Below are 20,000 nucleotides of genomic sequence, written 5' to 3' on the forward strand. Positions count from 1 at the left end.
CATGACTTGTTGACTTGTGTTTAAAGAACAATTGATCAACTCAGTTCTAATGGGACAACTTAAGCAATTGCAGAGATGCCTAGAAACCGTCCATGGTATTCTCCACAACTCACTAGTTACGTCGTTCCTTTGATAATGATCTTTCAACTTGGAAATCGTCCCGCATCCGAAGCTCCAATGAATAAATTTCGAACATCTTCCATCATATTAATTTAACCCAACAGTCTGTTCTGTTCTGTTGATGTGGTCAATCGGTCGAATGTCCTTTTGAAGACCGCACTCGCATAAATCAAATGCCCCGGAGTTGGTGTGGAATGCTAGTCTCCATCGCTCCCGCAATATGAGCAGCGGTGTTTGTTTGTTTGTTTTGTTTTGTTTTTTTTCGGGAGGGGGGGTTGCGTGACATCGCAAAAAACGGCTGCAAAGGAGACTAGTGGAATGCATGCAAACCCAAGAGTTCTGACCTCTGGACCATGCCACGGTGATCACGGGGGTACGAGTATTGTGGTGATGTAAATAATAATACGCAGCTGCATGATCAAAGGAATTGCCTTACCTTTCAGATATGGTCTCCATGTTTCATTCACCCATCTTCCGTTGCCATCCCACAAGCTGGAGCACTTGATTCCACAAGGTAGGTTCACACTACCGAACTTCTTTATCACCTCTGATGCATGAAAGATTAAGTATTTAAGTGACAAAAGATACGATTTTTTGTAACGAATCATCGATCACGTTATTGCTAATCAGGTAAAAAGTGATTCTGCAACTGATTGACCAGTTAATCACTAAACTAAAGGTTCCATTAGTTGAAGGATAGATTAGAATTGGCTTGCCGAATCAATTACAAGCTCTTGTCTAAGGCAAACCACTTGTCCCTTTTCTTGTACCGGCTGAATGCAGATGCAGTTTACCAGAATAACCATATACTAGCATTTATTTAGACCATGTCCTTTGTTAATATAGTCAAACGAATTTATACCACCTCTATTCAGAGGCTCCCTATCCGTAACCATTCTAAAGAGATTCAGAAGGTTACAGTTTAGAGGCTACTGATGGCGCGGCAGGAAGAACAAGCGAGCGATCTCCTGTGATGGCAGCCCAAACCAAGTGCCCCTCTGAGAGTCGTTATGCACGTACCTAAATCAGTATGAGCTGCCTATGGACCTCTTTACCTTGTACGTTTTGTTTTCCCATTTCAGACCACGTGATCTTACTCTAGAGAACAGTTTCTTTCAAATGTCGTCTTATGCACGTGCATATGTGTGCATAACTCATATGGTCAAAGGGGCAGGGTGGTGCCGGGTGGTCCTAGTAAGTTCAACCAGATGATTATGATAATGGTGATGATATAGAAGTGATCAATTCAGCATTGTGCTGGTGGCATCGGGTTCTTTGTCGCTTATTGTTTGCGAACATTGTGTCGCTTTTTTTAGGTTGCACAAATTTGAGAACAAGTTGTAGTTCCTTGCTACAACTGATGATCATTTCAATACTACTTACTCTGAATAAGCTGTTCAGTTGAAGGTGGAATGGAAATCTCAAAGGGTGCTCCAGCCCAGAGATGTTTTAACAGAAACGGTCTTTTGCGTCCCGGAAGGGCGTCTGGCGGCTGATATCTACCTTGGGCATTACCTTTTAAGAAACAGAATAGAAAGAAAAGTTACATAGCGTCTCATAAATGAAAAGAACAATGCAAAACCGAAGTTATTACTTTTACTTATCACAGCAGATACATACAACCAAATTAGCCACTCGGAGTAAAACTCGGAGTAAAACGAGTCACTGTCAACAAGGAAGGAAAAAATTTCAGCAATCTAAGTCAACAACAATGCCTCATTTAATGAGAGTGACATATATTACTGGTAATCCAGTAGTTTTCGTTGGCCCTACTCCTACTTATGTACTAACGGTTTCCGGTGAAGAATACCGACTGGATGGAGACAGTCAGCTGCTACTTACACAGCGGAGAAGAGATGAATTCGGCATCATTGAGGGCAAGTCCAGGCAGTGGTCAGAGAGGAATTGAAACCCGGTACAACTGCATGCAATTCTAACGTCCAAACCACTGGACCACGCCCTTCTCAGAGCCGCTTTGAAGGTTCTGAACGCAGATGATTATGATGATGATAATAATGATAATAATAATAATAATAATAATAATAATAATAATAATAATAATAATAATAATATAAACTTATATAGCGCCGTTTCTAAAAAATTCAACAGCGCTTTACAATATTTCCGTTTAAATTTTAAAAAGATGATCATTCAAAAAACTGTCAATTAAAACAACGCTTAAAAAGAAATGACTTCAACTTAGATTTAAGAAACAGTCAGTGAATTGCAAGATCTTATATTATCTGGAAGACTGTGCCACAGTTCATGGGCAGCACAAGAAAAGGCCCTCTGCCCATAAGATTTAAGTTTATATTTCGTTGTTACAAGGAGAGCTTTACCCGAGGAGCGTAATGCTCTTCCAGGATTGTAAAGAGATACAGTTCACAGAGATATTCAGGTGCCATACCATATAGTGATTTGAAAGTTAAAAGAAAGAGTTTAAAATCAATTCTCTCGCTCACAGGCAACCAGTGTAACTGTCTCAATACGGGCGTTGTGTTAACGTAGTTGTTGGTCGCTGTGAGGAGATAATCACAACGAGAAACAGACACAACCCCGTGACAAACAACAATCCAAAAGTCTGGTCAGTCTGAAAAAGCGATCACTTAACTGGGGGTAAACGTTATTCGCTCCAATTCATAGGCTCCTGCTTTAAGTCATATTTCACCAATGTTCACTGACCTTTGATAAACCAGTTCTTTGGTGGATCTTTATACCCATCACATTGTGAGTATTCTAATACAACTTCCACGTCATATTTTCCCGGCTCCAGAGCAAGAAACGTCACTTGGTACGTGCCATTATTATGGTCAATAACTGTCGGAGATAAAGACGAGGGACCTCGTATGTGAACCCGCCAAGAATCCCCGCCGATCTTTTTGTCCAGGTTATCTTGTGTTGCGGACTGTATGTCAAATCGACTGAACTGTCCCGCCGGTCTTATATCCCATCGTGTTAGATAGCTTTTTGTCGCGTCTGTTCTATTTGCCAGCGGCTCGTATCCACCATGATCCCCCCACGCCATTTGTCTTGCGCAAGGTCGTAAGATTCGTTTCCAGTCCGTCCTCATTCGTTTCACCAGACACCAGGTCTCCATGAAGTCCGCGTAAAGCGCGTTGTCGCGCGTGGTGTTCACTGCATGCAGATAGATTCTGGGAGGTGTACTAAGACATTTGTGGAAGTTGCGCATCCAATACAGATACCCCAAGACACACAAAGCTATCAATGGAATAGTTTTTCGCGATGTGGTTATCATGCCAGCCCATCTTGTTATCACTGATAAAATCATCCAGAATGAACGGTTATATTGAATTCCGGTTGGCTCTTACATGACGTGGTTTGCATTGTAACTAAGGAGAAAAAACATCTTGAGTCAAATTGTTCTTATCACAGAATACACGTTAGAGGTATTCTCCCTTATGTTGTTCCTTGTACGTGGTTGCAAGTGTGAATAATTATTATTTTCCTGTTTTGTTGAGTAAAAGGATTACATGGAAGTTCTCAAAAACAAGTCACCGCGTAAACATAATCCTCGTAAAGAAGACTTCCGCATTATTAAACACTTTCAAGGAACTCGAGTTACATACAACTAGACATACGCGCCTGTCGGCCTTGTGGAAAAAACGACATGCAGAATTCTTCGGTAAATATTTTGGTGCTCCAAGATAGCTTTACTATCAATTGCACATAGCAACAGTGAACTTTACACAATTGGTCATTGGTTTTGAAAGCTGCCTTTAATTTCTCAGAGTTTTTGCTTAAACAGGGTAGTTTTTCTACATCTCTTGAATGAGATATAACCCGCGAACTTTAGCACTGACTAACAAAAATATTCCTTCGAGCGAAATCACGATATTCCGGATATCTAATGATTTAGCGGCGGCTGTTGCGGGTAAAAAAGCACCTCGCAAGGTAAACCGAGAACCTTGACTGACTACCTTTATCTCAAACTCGTCAAGTCGTTTATTTTAATCCAAAACTTACCTGAAGAAAACCATGTCGGTATGACTGAAGGGTTGACAATTGTGATGAGTAGGGCAGCGTTTGAAATCAGCAGTAGCTCGTGAAGCCGATCCAATCAATTTTTATAGCCACTGGATTTGGTCGGTCTTTTTGGTGATAACCAAGCTGGTACCAGCCTTTTAACTCCGCGGGTAGAGGTACCTGCACCCCACCCTGGCTGGTGAGTAATTTTTAGAGAAACACTGAAGAAGTCCATAAAAGTAGGACGCGAATATTTTTTCTTACTTGTGAAATGAAACAATAGATTTTGATTGTTTTGTTAATCACGTGGGCGTGGAGTTGTCCCATAGGCCGGTTTGGAAATATTTAGCAGTGAATTTAGCAATTCATTTTGGTAGAGCTTTTGCAGTAGAAACATGGCTGGTTGGTTTCGCTCTCCAAAGAGTAAAGAAGAAGAGATCAATCCAGTGTCGGAGCCACTCCGAAAGCAACACAATACAACATTAAATGGGGTAGAAACGTCTTCGAGGAATGGCAGCAGCGACGGCAGAATAAATGTGCAGTGTCAGAAGTTGTTGGAGTGGCCCGTCTCCAATGCGAAGATTTTCAAGATGTGACCGTTTCAGTAGAGCACATGTCGCCAACTGTTATCCACCCAATTCGAATTCGTGAGACGGGAGGAGACGACGCATTAAACTTTCTCAATAAAGCACACAAGAGGCAAGTAAATTGTTACCTAATTGTTGTGATTGAAATGTCAAACTTGTGATTGATTAATAAACGTTGTACAATTTAACATCCTCGTCTTTATTAAAGTTCAATATACTAATTAGGCGAGTTAGAGATCTTTATACACTTTATTTCAAAATGGCTGCCATTTAAATATTCTTTTGTTTTTATTCAAATTAGCCCTTTTATCTTGAACGAGGCAACAAGGGCCCAATTTGTATGCGCATAAATCAGCGGCCATTTTGGAATAAGGTGTATAAAAGTTAATCCTATTGATAATTCAACTAATTAACAATTTATCAACCCCAGTCTTTCCTTGTTACCTATTCGTGCTTTTAGACAGTTGAACTTTATCGGGATTTACACACCTACACATGTGACCTGAATAGTGCGTTTCTGTTGGCTGTTACCCTTATGAATCATTTATGAATTTTACAAGATCATTTAACGCAAGGAACTGCCGAGATGATTTCTATTTATAGATTTGATATAATTCTTTACTTTCCTGTCGTAAGTTGACACAAGACCAGCAATACTTTAACAAATGATAGTAAAATACTATAAATATGGATTTGAGTATGCATGCTTTAAGCACATTTAAGTAAAGGCGTGTTCGAAAACCTTTGTTAATGTTTAACACGAAGAATTTTTTACACTCTGGATAGCGACTTATCCACTGGATAAAGTTATCCAGCCTTTGAATAAGTGGGGCCAGTTTGGCATAGGGTTGATCAGCACTGAGGACAAACTCTCCTTTTTTCCCGGGGCCAGTTTAAATGAATTTTTCTGACTCGAGAAAAATTATTTGCCCTGGCACATCCGCACTGCGTGTTTACAGCCTGTCAGCACTAAAAAAAAAAAAAAAAAACAGAAAAAACGGGAACTTGTTGATGATGCCTGACATGAAAACAAAAGAAAGCGGTAACGCGGACAAAAAATTTGTAAGGATCCGAGGCAGGACAGCGGCTCCCAAACAAACCCTCCGAACTGATAAAAGTTGAGTTGACAGATTATTTGGCTAAAACAAACGGTTTTGTCCTTAGTGCGGATCGACCCATAGAGCGTTTTTACATGACGTCACGGCGGCCATATTAGTGATCCGAAGCAAAGGAATGGTGGCCATGATGGTGTACCAAACTAATCCTCTGGGATTGAACTCTATTTTTATGCAAATACTTTCCTTTGTTTCAGTAATCCAATATGGCTGCTGGTCACGTGAATGAAAACGCTCCATAGTCTGCGCATTGGACAACACATTTCACAGGAACATTTCAAATCTTTACATTATATCCAGCTTACAAACCCGGATTGTAGCTTTCTTCCACTTGCAGAAAACCTCGAAGAGCTAAGAAGGTTTATGGCTCTCTTTCCGATTATGCGCGGAACGCTCAAAGAGCGGTTTGCATGACCTAATGGCGTTTATCACTTTTTTTTTATACGCGCTTTGACAACCAACTGGACTGTCTTCGTTGGACTAACTTAGGCTCGCTTGAGCAAAATTAACGTATCTTTAGTTGTAAATATTTAACTCATTACTGCATTCATGTACACTGTTGATGTAAGTAATCACATCATTTCTCTACAATTTACAATTTCTCTTGTTTCGATTACAAAACACAACTGATGATCAGGACTCAGTTGTTCAGCAGGCGGGCAACGCCACCCAGCGGACAAACACTAGCAAAACCAATCGAATAATCCACCGGACAGCGCCACTCCAACCCCAACCCCCCCCTCCCATATTAACACAGCTTTTCGTTGATATCAAATATATGACATATATGACATATCAAATGAATATGTCGACCTTAAATGAATATGTCAGCAGCGAAAAGTTGTCTTTCTTAGTTTTTGTCACCTCTATTGTTACATAATAGTTAATAAGTTCGTGATCCTGTATAGTTAAACTCCACTTTTTTATGAATCGTCACTTCTGAAGATGTATGCAGAAGCGTACGAAAGGTCAAGTAAAAGATAATTTCAAATAATGCGTTTATTATATCTGATGTTTGTCACCGCTGTCTGTGTGTTATTTCTGATAGCTAATCTACAATAGGCGGTGTAGGGATAAGATAGGATAAGATAGAAACAAAATAGATTAAAATAGATGAATAGCTAAATTTCATGCCCCTATGTTATGTTGATTAAAATTGTTTCTCTCTTTTAATGGCTCTTCGTACAATCATGGAAGTAGGAAGGCTCTTTTAACTTAATTGGTTCCGCAGCGAACGATGCGGGGGTGCTTGCTTGAGTTTAAACTGAGACGATCAAGAAGCTAGCCGAGCGAGGAGACGGCCCTTTTCGCTGATAGCTCATTAACTAAAGCTGACGATGGCATGCTGTCATCAGACCTTCAACAACTTGGTCAGATCCCCTTGGAGATCGTTGTCCTCTGAGAGGCTTGTCAATCACTTAACGGCTGCAAGACTGCGCTAGTCATTGTTGCCCATTTACGGGTACTAATGCCGAGCCAGCTGTGAGAGGAACATTTCGAGGTGATGATGCAGTCACTTTCAGTTGGATTATGCAAGGTGCCACAATCCTCGACAAAGTTGCTCTGATCTCTGAGCTACGAAGTGCGTAAACCACTGGGTTGATAGCACTGTTTCCGTATTGAAGGAGCTTGACAAAATCCACCAGATGCATCAGGTCTTCCCCACGAGGAAGACACTTGGCGGGACAAAGAATGTACAACATGGAAAGCGTGAAAAAAGGCAGCCAGGAAAGCAAAAATAAACTTGTGATTATAAACACAGTCTTGGCGGCTGTTTTCTCCTGGTATCTCTTGTTGGGTGAATTGAGACGATAACGCCGTTGGCGAGTATTGAATACCTTGACCCTTCTATAAATATCAGCATACATGTAGGTTATTACACAAATTGGAACTATAAATCCCGCTACTGTGCTGAATAACCCTCGATATTTTCGCCATGTAGTAGATTTGAAATCGGCAACGAACACGATTGCCGTTAAGAGACCGAAACTCCACGTTGCCGCTATCGCGACGTAATAGTAACGTCGTGGGATGACGCGGTGTTTCAGCGGCTTTGAAATGGCGATGCCGCGCTCGATGGTAACGGCCACGAGATGCGCGATAGACGTCAGCGCGCTGAACACGTCCAAGAAGGTGTACGCCGTACGAAACTGCATATTTGCCGGGTTGGGAAAAGGATTGTTCAAATCGTACAACAAAATGTACATCCAGGACGGAATGGAGACGGTACCAACGAAGAGATCCGAGGCCGCCAGACTCACAAAAAACAGAGAAGTCGGAGTTCGCAGTTTTGGATTGCGTTTATACGCTATCATTATCAGTGAATTCCCGGTGATGACCAGCAACGCGAGGACAGTATAAATGAAGACAAAGATTAACGTTTCTTGTTTAGAGTGTCGAAATACGTTAACTTCCGGAGATCGTGTTGTCGCATTAGTCAAGGATTTACTGGAAGTGTTGAGCGAAGCCAAGTCTTCCATTTTCACCAGGCGGTTTCAATGATCCTTCTCAACTCACTGGGCATGAAGCTCTCATCCAACACGACGATATCTGAAAGATAGGACAGCTGGTAAGATGTTATAAGTAAGTCACTAATGAATGGAAATTCGCTGGGGAATATTCGACCATTTATAACTGACAAAATTAATATACGGACTTTCTAAATGTGTTATGCTTATGCAAATTTCAAAAACGCCTGCAGATAACCTCATTTCCGCAATATCCACAAGTTATCAGTTTTTCTGTCCCCTTACAGCTTCCCGTGATAAGGGCTGTTAGATTTAAACCTAAGAAAGCCTGAGAGGAAAGCCATATCAAGTATTTTGTCATCTTTCTCGACATTGTCAAAATAGAGTAAAGTATATCCGCGTTTACGACCACGCCGCTACTTATTATAAATTCCTAAAACTCTTTCATCTCTCTCTCTCTCTCATGATAATTCATTTTTGTAAATTTCAGTCTGTAGTTTGTTGTAAACGTGATTCAAAGTCTTCTCAATATCTCAACACCCGAAATAGCTTGAGGCAAGTGGGCTTTTGCTTAATGTGTAGAAGAACTACAGATCTTCTTCTGGAGCGCCTTGCGAAATCCGTAATCGTGGCCCACAATATGACTGTAGATAGGAGAGATTAAATCTACACAAACTATGTAAGAACATGATATTAGGAAACTAGAAAACACAACCTTATCATCGTGATAAGTACACACTAGTCTTCTTTTAGTGTCCACTCACGCATGACCGCCCGTTGAAGGAGGTAAATGACTATTGCAGAGGTTAAGCATGACGCTTGCGCCAAACGGCAAACGTCGGAATGAAATAAAGGATGTTGCCAAAAATGGAATAACCCTGCTTGATAAGGAACGAGAAAAGTTAAAATGAGAGAATTTTCACGCTTTTATGATAAGCAGGAAACTGCCGTTCCCCGTTTGCCGTCGGCCGTAAATGTTATGCTTAACCTCTCTAATTATTGAGGCGGGTAGAACGCAGTTGATGGAAGCCCACTCGGCGCGTTTTTTCGTTATTAGAATAATTGTTTTCTTAAATTTTAATAGTTTGTGAACGTTTGGATACTTCAAGCCACAACGTTTTCAGTGTGGTCAAACGTCGCCCGGTTAGATGATCGGGATTGTGCAGCGTCCAAAACTTGTAGCTTGAAAATATGTGATCGCCTTTGTCAGTGTGTTTTTTAAGTGTAGTCTGAGCGCAATGAGCATTCGAGCTCGAGAGAAGATTCGTCAGAAAAGGAGCTGAAAGAAGAGCGCAATCTTCCATCTTATGAAGATTCCTGCGAAAAATGTTTTAGCACCAGTTGAAAAAGATGGCTTATTTCACTACTGTGGAGTTTGGACGAAATACCGGCTTATTAAACAAACAAGTACTAGTGTTATCGGCGCGTTTAAACTCGTGGCTCCCTAGATCTAACTACTTTTACAGAATTAACACTCTTCTAACGGCAGGATGCTGTCTACTGTAGGTTATATTGTTTTATGGTGTAACTGTGCGTATTTAAAAAATAAAATTATTTACAAAAAAAAAGAATGCTGCAAAACCGAAGTAATAGACTTGTTCCATCGACGTGGGCTCTGCAGCCATCCAAACACGATTCCAGCACAGCTTCAATCTTCGGTTAATCATTTTGACAAAAAAAATACTTGTGGAAAGGTCCGATTAAACGAAATTGTAAACAAGTGAGACTTGTGAGTGAAGTGATCGCAGCCCAAACCGGATACTCTGAAGAAAGTGACTCGATAGACTTGTGTTCCGTTGACTTCTTCCTTGAAACTCAGTGTGCAAGAATGTAAGCATTTTGAGGCAGAAACCTACGAATTACATGTATGCACTAAGCTGCTTCCATCCACCTGTGATATACAGGATGAAACAGATCTCTTCAATGCTTTGAAGTTGTTGAAAAAGGAGAAGCTGCCTTTGTACAGGTTAAAAAGTTTTAGAAAAAAATTAAAACGTTTCATATGAATTTTATGAGTGGTGTGTTTTCACAATTTTTTTGAATCGGTGTTACATTACTAAATTTCCAGTATGTAGGGTATAGCCCATGCCTCAAACCACAGTTGATAAGTACCGTTATAGAAGGTGCAATGCTGTTAGCACACTTCTTTAATATCCATGATATTCGGTAATCCATAAGGTCCGATAGAATTTCTTACAATGATAGATTGTAGAAGAAATGTTACATGTTACATCTTGAAGGGAGACTTGAATTAAGTCCAGGGTCTCCATAAGGTCCGATAGAGTTTCTTAGAATAATAGATTGTAGAAGAAATGTTACATGTTACACCTTGAAGGGAGACTTGTATTAAGTCCAGGGTCTCCATAAGGTCCGATAGAGTTTCTTAGAATGCCGATAGATTGTAGAAGAAATTTTACATGTTACACCTTGAAGGGAGACTTGTATTAAGTCCAGGGTCTCCATAAGGTCCGATAGAGTTTCTTAGAATGATAGATTGTAGAAGAAATGTTACATGTTACATCTTGAAGGGAGACTTGTATTAAGTCCAGGGTCTCCATAAGGTCCGATAGAGTTTCTTAGAATGATAGATTGTAGAAGAAATGTTACATGTTACATCTTGAAGGGAGACTTGTATTAAGTCCAGGGTCTCCATAAGGTCCGATAGAGTTTCTTAGAATGATAGATTGTAGAAGAAATGTTACATGTTACATCTTGAAGGGAGAATTGTATTAAGTCCAGGGTCTCCATAAGGTCCGATAGAGTTTCTTAGAATGATAGATTGTAGAAGAAATGTTACATGTTACATCTTGAAGGGAGAATTGTATTAAGTCCAGGGTCTCCATAAGGTCCGATAGAATTTCTTAGAATGATAGATTGTAGAAGAAATGTTACATGTTACATCTTGAAGGGAGACTTGTATTAAGTCCAGGGTCTCCGTAGCCTGTTCCAGGCTCTCAGATAGTGGAGGGGAGGGAACGAGAACGAGCCAAAGAAGTTTATCAGGGATAGGTTTCTTCTTAATCTTAAAAGAAAAGATGTACCAAAACCTTTTTCTGTTAAAATGAACATCACTAGCGATATACTTTAGGTATTGTTTTCTTTCTGATCGAACCCACATCTTGATATTTTGTCTGAATTTACGGAACGTTTCCATCTTGGCTGGATCGGAAGAAGGTGTTTTAAAACGATGAAAAGATAAAGCAGTTGTACAATAAAAAGAATATAGGACAGGGTTGACTCGAGGGTATAATACGCATGGAGGCTCCAGGTAATGGGATCCTGTAAATATTTAGAAAGAGACTGTTACTGAGATTGAAAACAAATTCCCTGTAGTAAAATATAAATGACAGTGGCATCTAACTGGTTGATAAGAGAGCGTTTTTTTGGTAACGCTCTCCTTTAGCGTTGGTAGGGTTTCCTTAATTTTATATTGTTTATCACATCGATCATTTGTCAAGACTTGTCTGGTGACAGGTTTTATTCCTCGATCATGTGAGTGGTTAACGTTTCTATTAAAGCTCTAGAATGGTCGTTTTTCCGGTCATGAGAGCGTCGTTTCGTCTCGCCAGTGTAAACGTTGTTAGCAACTCAGCAACACGCTTTGTAAACAATCTTAGATTTTTAGATGGGGGATTAAAATCTTTGTAAGCCAAAAGCAAAGATGATGTCAGGAAGATCTAATGATTCAAATGTTTGTTCATAGTGCACTTAGCTAACAAGCAGTTTCACCGGTGCTCCATTCTAACCACCCTAGGCCCTGGAACGGTCAGCTAGAAAATTTTAGCCTTCCTCAAGCTATAGAAAATTCTAGGCAATTTTTGCTTCTCCTGACGTTCGGTGCCCCTGGTTTAAAGCAAAAAAAAACAATATTGCCTTGCCTGAGATAGGTATCTTTGAGGACGTGATACTCGGACGCTTTAAAGACTGACGTTAATTTGTTTACAGCTTGTCAGCACGTTTTCTCTATACTGCTTGCCACGAAAATTTACATAAAAAAGGAAGTTTAACATTTTAACTGATGGAAACCTACAATGGTCCTACATTCACTACGTCTTTTACATAACCTATCTCAGCTGCTGAAAGGCAAGAAAGGCACAATTGAGCATGATTTTTGGGGGGAAATTAATGAATACGTCAAAAACACACTCATGGATGACATTCGGAATGTCCTTATCAATGGCCAAGTGGAAATTCTAATGATCTAATGAAATCCATGCGATGAAGGATGCTGAACTCTTTACACAAAGAAGACTATTTTAACCCTGGAGTCGATCAAAAATTAAGATTAATGAACCTCAGTATTTTTTTTTTAATACCTCCAGTTATAAAAATGTTTGCTTTAATAATGTGTTACTCGAGTCGGCTGATTTTTCACTCGACCCATTGTTCTCTCATAAAAGCTGATAACTAAGTTTATTATATCCATTTAGAAATCACTGGTGATCCTTGCAACCTGATTGGCTCTCAGCAGTGTGATTTATTCCCAAATCGCACTATTTTTTGCTCTCATAAATCGCACCATTTCCCCAGCCAATGAGAAAGGAACACCAAAACAAAACAACCAATCAGAATTCAAGGCTTGTTTAAGGTAACCAATCAAATAGCAAGAAAATGAAAGACAAAGAAAACCATTGTGTGGCGAATTTTGCAACTTTTGTTCCCAACTGGATCAATAAAATATTGGTACTGATTAAAATTCTGTATTTTAGTGATGAAATAATTGTGTGATTTCTAAATGGATGTAATAAAGTGGTAATTGAACTTCGTGTCGTGCAAGTTTGGTCTGAAATCATACTTGTGATTTCAAATCGAACAAAATCACACGTATGATTTCAGACCAAATTGCACTCCACTCAGTTCAATTACAATTATTTACAGAATTAAAAAACAAAGGACAGAGTAACTATTCATTGGTTGGATTTCGTCCATGTTTTCTGCAATAGACTTCAAATTGCTTTAGTTTATAAATGCTCGCTAGAAAGAGTTACGAACAAGTGGGATTATGAGTAATGAAGATAGATCCTGCGAATTACGAAAAATTGTTCATACAAACAACAAGGAATTTTCATTTTCAGAATATTTCATAACGTCTTAGGAATTTTTTAAAAAACTTCAAAATGGATAATCCTAGTTAAAATTACTTTGGGTAAATGAGCTGAATTGCATGGAAGTTTACTGATTAAAGAGAGTTATTTTGTCTTGATTAATTTTTCCCGCTTGAGAGTTTTCGCTTGCAGCACAAACCCTTCGGATTAAAAATAAACAACAAATAAGCACAAGAAACACGTCCGTTCGCGCTTACGCCTGCCAACGCAAAATGTCAATTAAGGTCCGTCACGAACCCAAATCAAAGGATTAATTAAAAACAAGACCAGTAATTTATCTATTGTCGAGGAAATCTCTTGACATTTCAGTTTCAAGGAAAACAGCAACGACTTTTAATTGGAAAGAGTTGATCAAAACCTGTAAAAGCAAGTTAAATCGAAAATTGGCTGTCAATACCCGCATTCGGTTGGAATAAGAATTCAAGCAGCTATCGATCCTTTATAGATTCCATTAAAGCACCGCTGCTCTTGCAGGTAAACAACGGAACGACTCACGCGTTGACGACCACACTTGAAAATTAATTTACTTTTGTTTCAAAATTTACAGCTTTAAACTGGGTAAACAGCGTTCTTCTTATCAATTCTGTGTAGGCGTACAATTTATTTTTATTACGTTTACAGCCTATTGAAATGCGATTTGGATCTACTTTTCCAACGAACCGACATCAATGTTCTGTTGTTGCTGTTGTTCCTTGCAACACACACTGTACCAATAATTTTACATTGTATTCACAAGCTTGAATCTGATTGGCTGAGAATCTTCATATTCTGGGAATTACAAGGGCAGTGCATCATTGGTCAAGGGCGCCTTTTTCCTTGTTTAAAAAGAAGTAGTTTTGTCGCTTGATTTCCCGAAAAAAATGAAATAAAAAGTTAATTGATTTTGCCGTATCCCATGAAAATCAAGAATCAAGCTTCAACCTTGATTATTCCGGATATGACTAAAACCTCATCCAATAATTGGTTATTAACTCCATCTTAAATCCACATCGTGAATCGAATCTTTTTATTATTGTCATGTAAAAAAGGTAAATAGTAATAATAATATGAATAAATATGCGAGAACATGAACTGAACTAAAACGTCCAAACGCTAAACAAAGTACATCAAGGCATAAAATAAAAAAATGTAAAAATTCAAAGCCGTTTTAATTGAGTTATATATTCTCTTGAAGCATATGCAAGGAAGTACAATTCTTATAAAGTCAACTGTGAAAAATTCTTCTAACTGTTAATTGCATAAATTTTCGTCCCGATAATACTCTTTTTCGAATGTGATTCTTGAACCGTGAAAAAAATGGGCGCCTCTGATATATTGAGGAGTCCTATTCCCTTGTGGCCATAGAGAGTTCAAATTTTCCTTTGATGTTCGGTTGCTCTGTATGCGTGACACTGTTTGACAACGTAAGCTCTCATATAACAAAGTTAGCAAATTATTCCATGTTTTCGTTCTTGAAATCTTAACTATGTATTCACAGTAGCCTAGTCATCTCACCCCTTCCAACGCCCCTGGCGATTTCTTCATCGTTTTTCCTCCACCCCAATGTACAATTGAACAACTTGTCTTTTATTCTTTCTTCTCTTTACATTCCAATCACGGGGACAAATTTGCCTGCAGATCGGGTGCTTCTGGTTCGAACCCGGTCTGAAACACAATTGGTTTTGTCTTCTGTGGTCCCTGAATTCCAATCTACTTCGCCTTGTTAAATCCAACCTTGTCCCGTCCTTTCCGATGGGTTTTTTAAAACGCTGATTTTTTTTTTTTTTTTTTAATAAACCGTTATTTTCTACGCATGCCATTCAAGCTGCAAGCTTTAAATAGCCTTCATCGAGTCCAAACTTTTGTTTGGGAACTGACTTTTCCTCCTCATCAATCATTCCTCTGTGCCGGTCGAACCGCTTCACTATGGTCGGCCTTGCCGTTGCCTTCCCGTCAAGCGCAGCAGCAGTATACCCAGCATCTTTCGTATTTGTTGGCTCCGGTACGTGTAAATAAGCGGGTTGACAATGCTATTACTATAGTGCATCCATTTAACAAAGTCCAAGAGGGAAGTAAAGCCACTTCCCTCATCAGGGAGGCTCGCACGATAAAATGAATATAGCATGGTAACAACGAAAAACGGTAGCCAAGCCAACAGGAATAAAACCGCTACAATAACCACTGTCATCGCCGTTCGCTTCTCTTGTTGCACGTTTATTCTTAATGAAGACCTTGCGCTGGTACTCTTCCAAAAATTGCTCATACTTCTCACGCGAATGTAAATACTGCTGTATGCAGCAATTATAACAATCACTGGGATGACGAAGCCGGCTGTAAATGATAAGACACTACGATATTCTTGCTCCCATGAAGGGCTTAACGGTAAAGAGTAGAAAACCGTGATGATGAGCGAGTAACTCCATACAGCAAGAATCATTGAGTAGAAGCGAGTGAATGAACTTGCCTTGTGCTTTATGGGCCAACAGATGGCATACTGTCGTTCTATGGCGATGGCTACAAGATTGGAAATAGACGCTAGCGCACTGAAAACGTCAAAACTTCGATGAAAATCCACAACTTTTTGGTTTGGTTCGACGGAAGAGGTAAAATAAGGGAACGAAAGGATGTAGATCCATAGAGGGATGGACACAGCACCCACCATGAGATCAGAGACTGCCAGGCTCACGAAGAAAATGTTTATAGCACGGCGGGTACGGACTCTTTTAAACGCAACAATAACGAAAGTGTTTCCAACGATAACCAGCAATGCAAGCAAAATATACAATGCCATAAAAGCAATGACCAAATTCTTTGATCTATGGACCACGATACCTTGAGAATCACTTTCATTTGCAACTACTGTACCCTTTAACGGATGACTTTGATCCATTATTTCGTTCTTGGACGTCAGCTTTTTCGTCCCAAACCTGTAATTATATACCCAATCGGCTAACCCTTAAATACGTATAACCTATATGATCTATTGTTTGCTCTTTCAGTGTATATACATACTTTTAATTGCCGGTCTTCGCAATATCACCATAACCAAAGTGGTGTTCCGTCATGACCCGCTTGTCCACTTCAGAAATCGGACTTCATTTTTTCCAAAATCTATTGAACATTAAAGCTGGTTCCGCGAAACTCTTTTCTCGCCCGCTATTCTCTAGCTTGCAAATTAATTTCTTTGTTCAATGATCAGTTTAAATGAATCTGACATACGACTCCTGTCATTTAATTTTAATTCCACGTGCAAATATTTGCTTTTGACTTAATGCAACATCTAGCTGTCGTAATTTATTTGAAAAAGATCTATTGACCTCGCCAAATTGTGTCATTTTGCTGTTTTCACTTCTTCTTTTTTTTGTTGCTAAAGGCGACTTTGTTTGAGCTGGAAACAAGTACACTGAACATTCAAGGTGGCTTTCCTGACGTCGTCGTGTAAGTACTTGGGTATGAGCTTCCTTGAAAAAAATCATTAACTTCGAAGTTATTCTCAACATGATATCAGAACACCTGTTCTCTTTGCTTTTTGCCAAGGATGATCAATAGATACAATATTTTACAATTTGTATTCTATAATAGAAAGAAATTGCATTGGCGTAGTGTAAAATGAATATGCCTTCATTAGCGTGTAACAAAATGCCGTCTTTACAACAATAGCTAAACATTTTTCGACGTTAAACTAGCTACGAAAACTGAGTGATCTAGTAGTTGTTGCGTTTGGTTTCATCTATGTGTAAATGCGGCATACCTTACACTCTTAGTAACAGGCTTCCTAGGCTTAGAGCTTCCAAATAAGGTAATCATTGTGACGTCAAATGTCGTCATATACCCTATAAGTCAAGATGAGAACCAGTGATACTGATGAGTCGCGTCATTAAATCGAATTGAAAGTCACCCAATTTATCTGCCATTACAACGCCGCATTAATAGTAATATTCCCAATTATGTCGTAGAAAGTTCGTAATAGGATGATATACCGCAAAGTTTTATCGTTAAGAAGCAAAGTTCAAGTGCAAAGTTAGTAGCTGGCCAGCATTGGATAGCTCCGTTAATACAAATTTAATTGACTTTCTTGACAACGACGTTGCCATGGGATATTTCTCTACGTGTGCCAGGTCAGAGAGAGCCAAACGCACTTGCAGAATTATCAGTTCTTTAAAAGGGTATTAATTTATGTCGTCATTCAACTTTTCCTTTTAAGCCTCAGCACAAAGAAACAGCGAAAAGGACTACTGCTCCCGGGCGGAACAAAACTAGATACTGATCAAGTAGTTTGAAACATTAATTAAATCCTGCTTTTAAGGCCAACAAAAGCAACATAAGTAATATGTTCATGTTTTTTTATAACATGTAAAGCCTTCAGCGCTCAGCCGCTTAGACAATATCTTCGTCAGTGTGCATGCTTCTGTCGTGTTCTATGCTAGTCCTTATGTTACTGAGACTTAAATGAGAATTCGAGTTCCATGGCTTGTTTGTCCTCTGTCATATTTCATAATATTTTGTGCTGTTTTCTTATACAACTCTTAAAATTAAACGCACACTTATCAAGGTGTTTTCATCATGCATTATGAGGATTTCGTTTTTCCTCGGTTTTGGCAAATCCTACTCAATTCTCTTTTTCGTGATCTCTTCCACGGTTCCTCAACCGATCGGAAATCTCCTCTTGATTTCTCTCTGTTTTTGCATACGTTGCCTTTGCTGCACTTTTATACTAACAATAATCAGCTCGCCAATTCAATGAAGAGAAGCCCGTTATCAGTTTCGATTGTTTTCCCAAAGCATGCATTTTGAATGGTTCAGGTTTAAAATCTGATTTATTTTTTGTGGTGCTGCTTAAACGACAGGAGATCACTGCACTTGTTTTGGACCACGTTTTCCCAATAATAGGCTGTCGAATCGGGATTCTCTATCACTGATACCTTTTTTCCAGATATTTCCACACCTTGTACGAAAAACACTCGCATCATTCAATAAAGATTATTCTTTTCACATCAAGTGAGAACACGTTAGGGTTCGTCTTTGTTCAGTGCTTATTGCCTGTCTCTGATTTAGTTCAAAAATAGAGTGGGTCTGATAAAAAAAACCGAAACTACCCAGAGTCGTATGATTCCGAGAAAAATTTAAAAGGCTACAAGAATACAAAAAAAATGGTTTTCTCATTGGAAACGCAGGCTTGCTTTTTGTCTGATCCATCGAGTTTTCTTCCTCTCGCGGATTAATAACGTAATCTTTCATTACAATAATTACGTTGGTTGGTACTGTTTTTCTGGTCATGCGAATCAGCGGCGATGAAATCCAATTCAGCGAGGTGTCTCAGACTTTCATGTCTTCCATCAAGCTAATAGAAAACCGCCGAAACCTTCTGAAATGCTCGTAGGGAGATGTTGACGGTGCCATTACCATAAATATGAATGACAACACTTAGTGATATCACAAACGTCTTTGAAACTACCTTAGTGACTTGTAAGTTGAGTTATTTTTCAAAAGAAAAAAGAAACAGCTTCTTTTTAGCGAGAAGGGATTTTTAATATTTGTAATCAGAAGAGTTTGACAAGCTATTTAACAGACAGGTTTTTGCAGGTAATAATTGTATCGGTTGCCGCAATGCCATTTTTGTCTAACGATTAAGATTTGCGACGCATTAGCGAAAACGCGATCCTTTAAGCAAGAGAGTTGACCAAATAAAATTGGCCGTTCAGTGATCACATGAAATGTGCACTGACTCTCCCAAGACATTTCTTACAATATGTAAAAACACTTTTCTTGAATTCTAGTCCAGGACTGGTGAAACAGCCTGAATCAGCAAGTGAAAAGTGTTCGCTTGGATACGTTTCGGTGATCATTATCACCGGTCACTGCATTTCTTGAAACAAACATATCTTGACTATAGAAATATTTAAAAGATTCTTAGGGGAAAATTACTGAGCATCTTCAAGATACACAACTTTAAATGTGATATCCTAGAACTTGTCAAGATACTTTTGATGAAACATTGTAAAAGCTTAGAGAGAAGAAGGTGTGAGTCACTGTGCGCTATGGTCTCTAACAAATGTGTCCATTCATGCTGGCCTCGTTGACATCAGCCGGGCACATCCATTGCTTCACAAAAATAACGCGATTTTAATCATTTTTATAAAGGAAGGCTGTGTGATATCTCGTACTTCAATCCATTGTTTGGTCACCTTTTTGTATCAGAACAAACCATAAAATCTATTTCAGTGGCTTTACTTCAATTTGGATAATTATGTGCTGTCGTATCCGGTATGGCTCCCTCTTGCGAAAAATTAATTAAATTGCCAAGCGCTTCCCTTAAATTTTTCCACTTGATAAAGATGTTGTTCTTATCGAGATAAGGGAAGTGGTTAAGAACAAAATAGGCATCCATTTGCAGTCTATAGAAATTGCATCAATATACGACGCAAGAACTGCGTAGTAGTATAGATGATGGAACATTTTTGTGACATGACCTATCTGTGTAAGGCTAAAGCATTGCTTCTTTAAAAGCAACTTAAAGTGTAAGGAGAATGGTGTCCAGAGAGACCTGAACCACTTCCTTCTCGGCTCTCCTTTTCCCTTTCAATATGAAGTCTCGTCTGGAGCAAAAATACGTGAGCCGTGTTCAGACAAACGTGACATGTT

General features: G+C 39.1%; 3 protein-coding genes across 6 annotated transcripts in view; 1 reads left to right on the top strand and 2 right to left on the bottom strand.

The window, feature by feature from the left end:
• Positions 1 to 6,520, bottom strand: part of LOC138026867 (uncharacterized) — a 9,307-nt gene extending 2,787 nt beyond the window's left edge. Inside the window, exons 1-4 of the mRNA XM_068874325.1 lie at positions 4,105 to 6,520; positions 2,803 to 3,470; positions 1,504 to 1,635; positions 557 to 667 (exon numbers count right to left, since the gene is read on the bottom strand). Coding sequence (XP_068730426.1) covers positions 557 to 667; positions 1,504 to 1,635; positions 2,803 to 3,409 — 850 coding nt within the window. The 5' untranslated portion in view covers positions 3,410 to 3,470; positions 4,105 to 6,520. The remainder of the gene's footprint in view (positions 1 to 556; positions 668 to 1,503; positions 1,636 to 2,802; positions 3,471 to 4,104) is intronic.
• LOC138026866 (uncharacterized) overlaps positions 1 to 20,000 on the top strand; it is a 41,792-nt gene that overhangs the window by 13,764 nt on the left and 8,028 nt on the right. For 2 of the 3 annotated variants that reach the window (XM_068874324.1, XM_068874323.1), the window contains exons 3-4: positions 564 to 634; positions 16,732 to 16,796. The gene's annotated coding sequence lies outside the window, so the exon portion shown is untranslated. The remainder of the gene's footprint in view (positions 1 to 563; positions 635 to 16,731; positions 16,797 to 20,000) is intronic. The other variant, XM_068874322.1, reaches the window with a different exon arrangement.
• LOC138026869 (D(1B) dopamine receptor-like) lies at positions 6,559 to 18,350 on the bottom strand. 2 transcript variants are annotated; one of them, XM_068874327.1, is made up of 2 exons: positions 16,371 to 18,278; positions 6,559 to 8,356 (listed from the first exon to the last, which is right to left on the bottom strand). In XM_068874327.1, exon 2 carries the CDS (start codon positions 8,284 to 8,286, stop codon positions 7,249 to 7,251), a length of 1,038 nt encoding a protein of 345 aa, XP_068730428.1. In that variant the 5' UTR covers positions 8,287 to 8,356; positions 16,371 to 18,278; the 3' UTR covers positions 6,559 to 7,248. The 2 variants fall into 2 exon arrangements, with proteins under 2 accessions (XP_068730428.1, XP_068730429.1); XM_068874328.1 differs by lacking the exon at positions 6,559 to 8,356 and adding an exon at positions 14,394 to 16,285 and having other exon boundaries at positions 16,371 to 18,350.

This window comes from Montipora capricornis, chromosome 12 (assembly GCF_036669925.1).
Source record: "Montipora capricornis isolate CH-2021 chromosome 12, ASM3666992v2, whole genome shotgun sequence".
Classification (NCBI taxonomy): domain Eukaryota; kingdom Metazoa; phylum Cnidaria; class Anthozoa; order Scleractinia; family Acroporidae; genus Montipora; species Montipora capricornis.

Excerpts from the sequence above, each read along its gene's own strand:
- LOC138026869 (XM_068874327.1), bottom strand. The coding sequence starts at position 8,286 with ATGGAAGACTTGGCTTCGCTCAACACTTCCAGTAAATCCTTGACTAAT.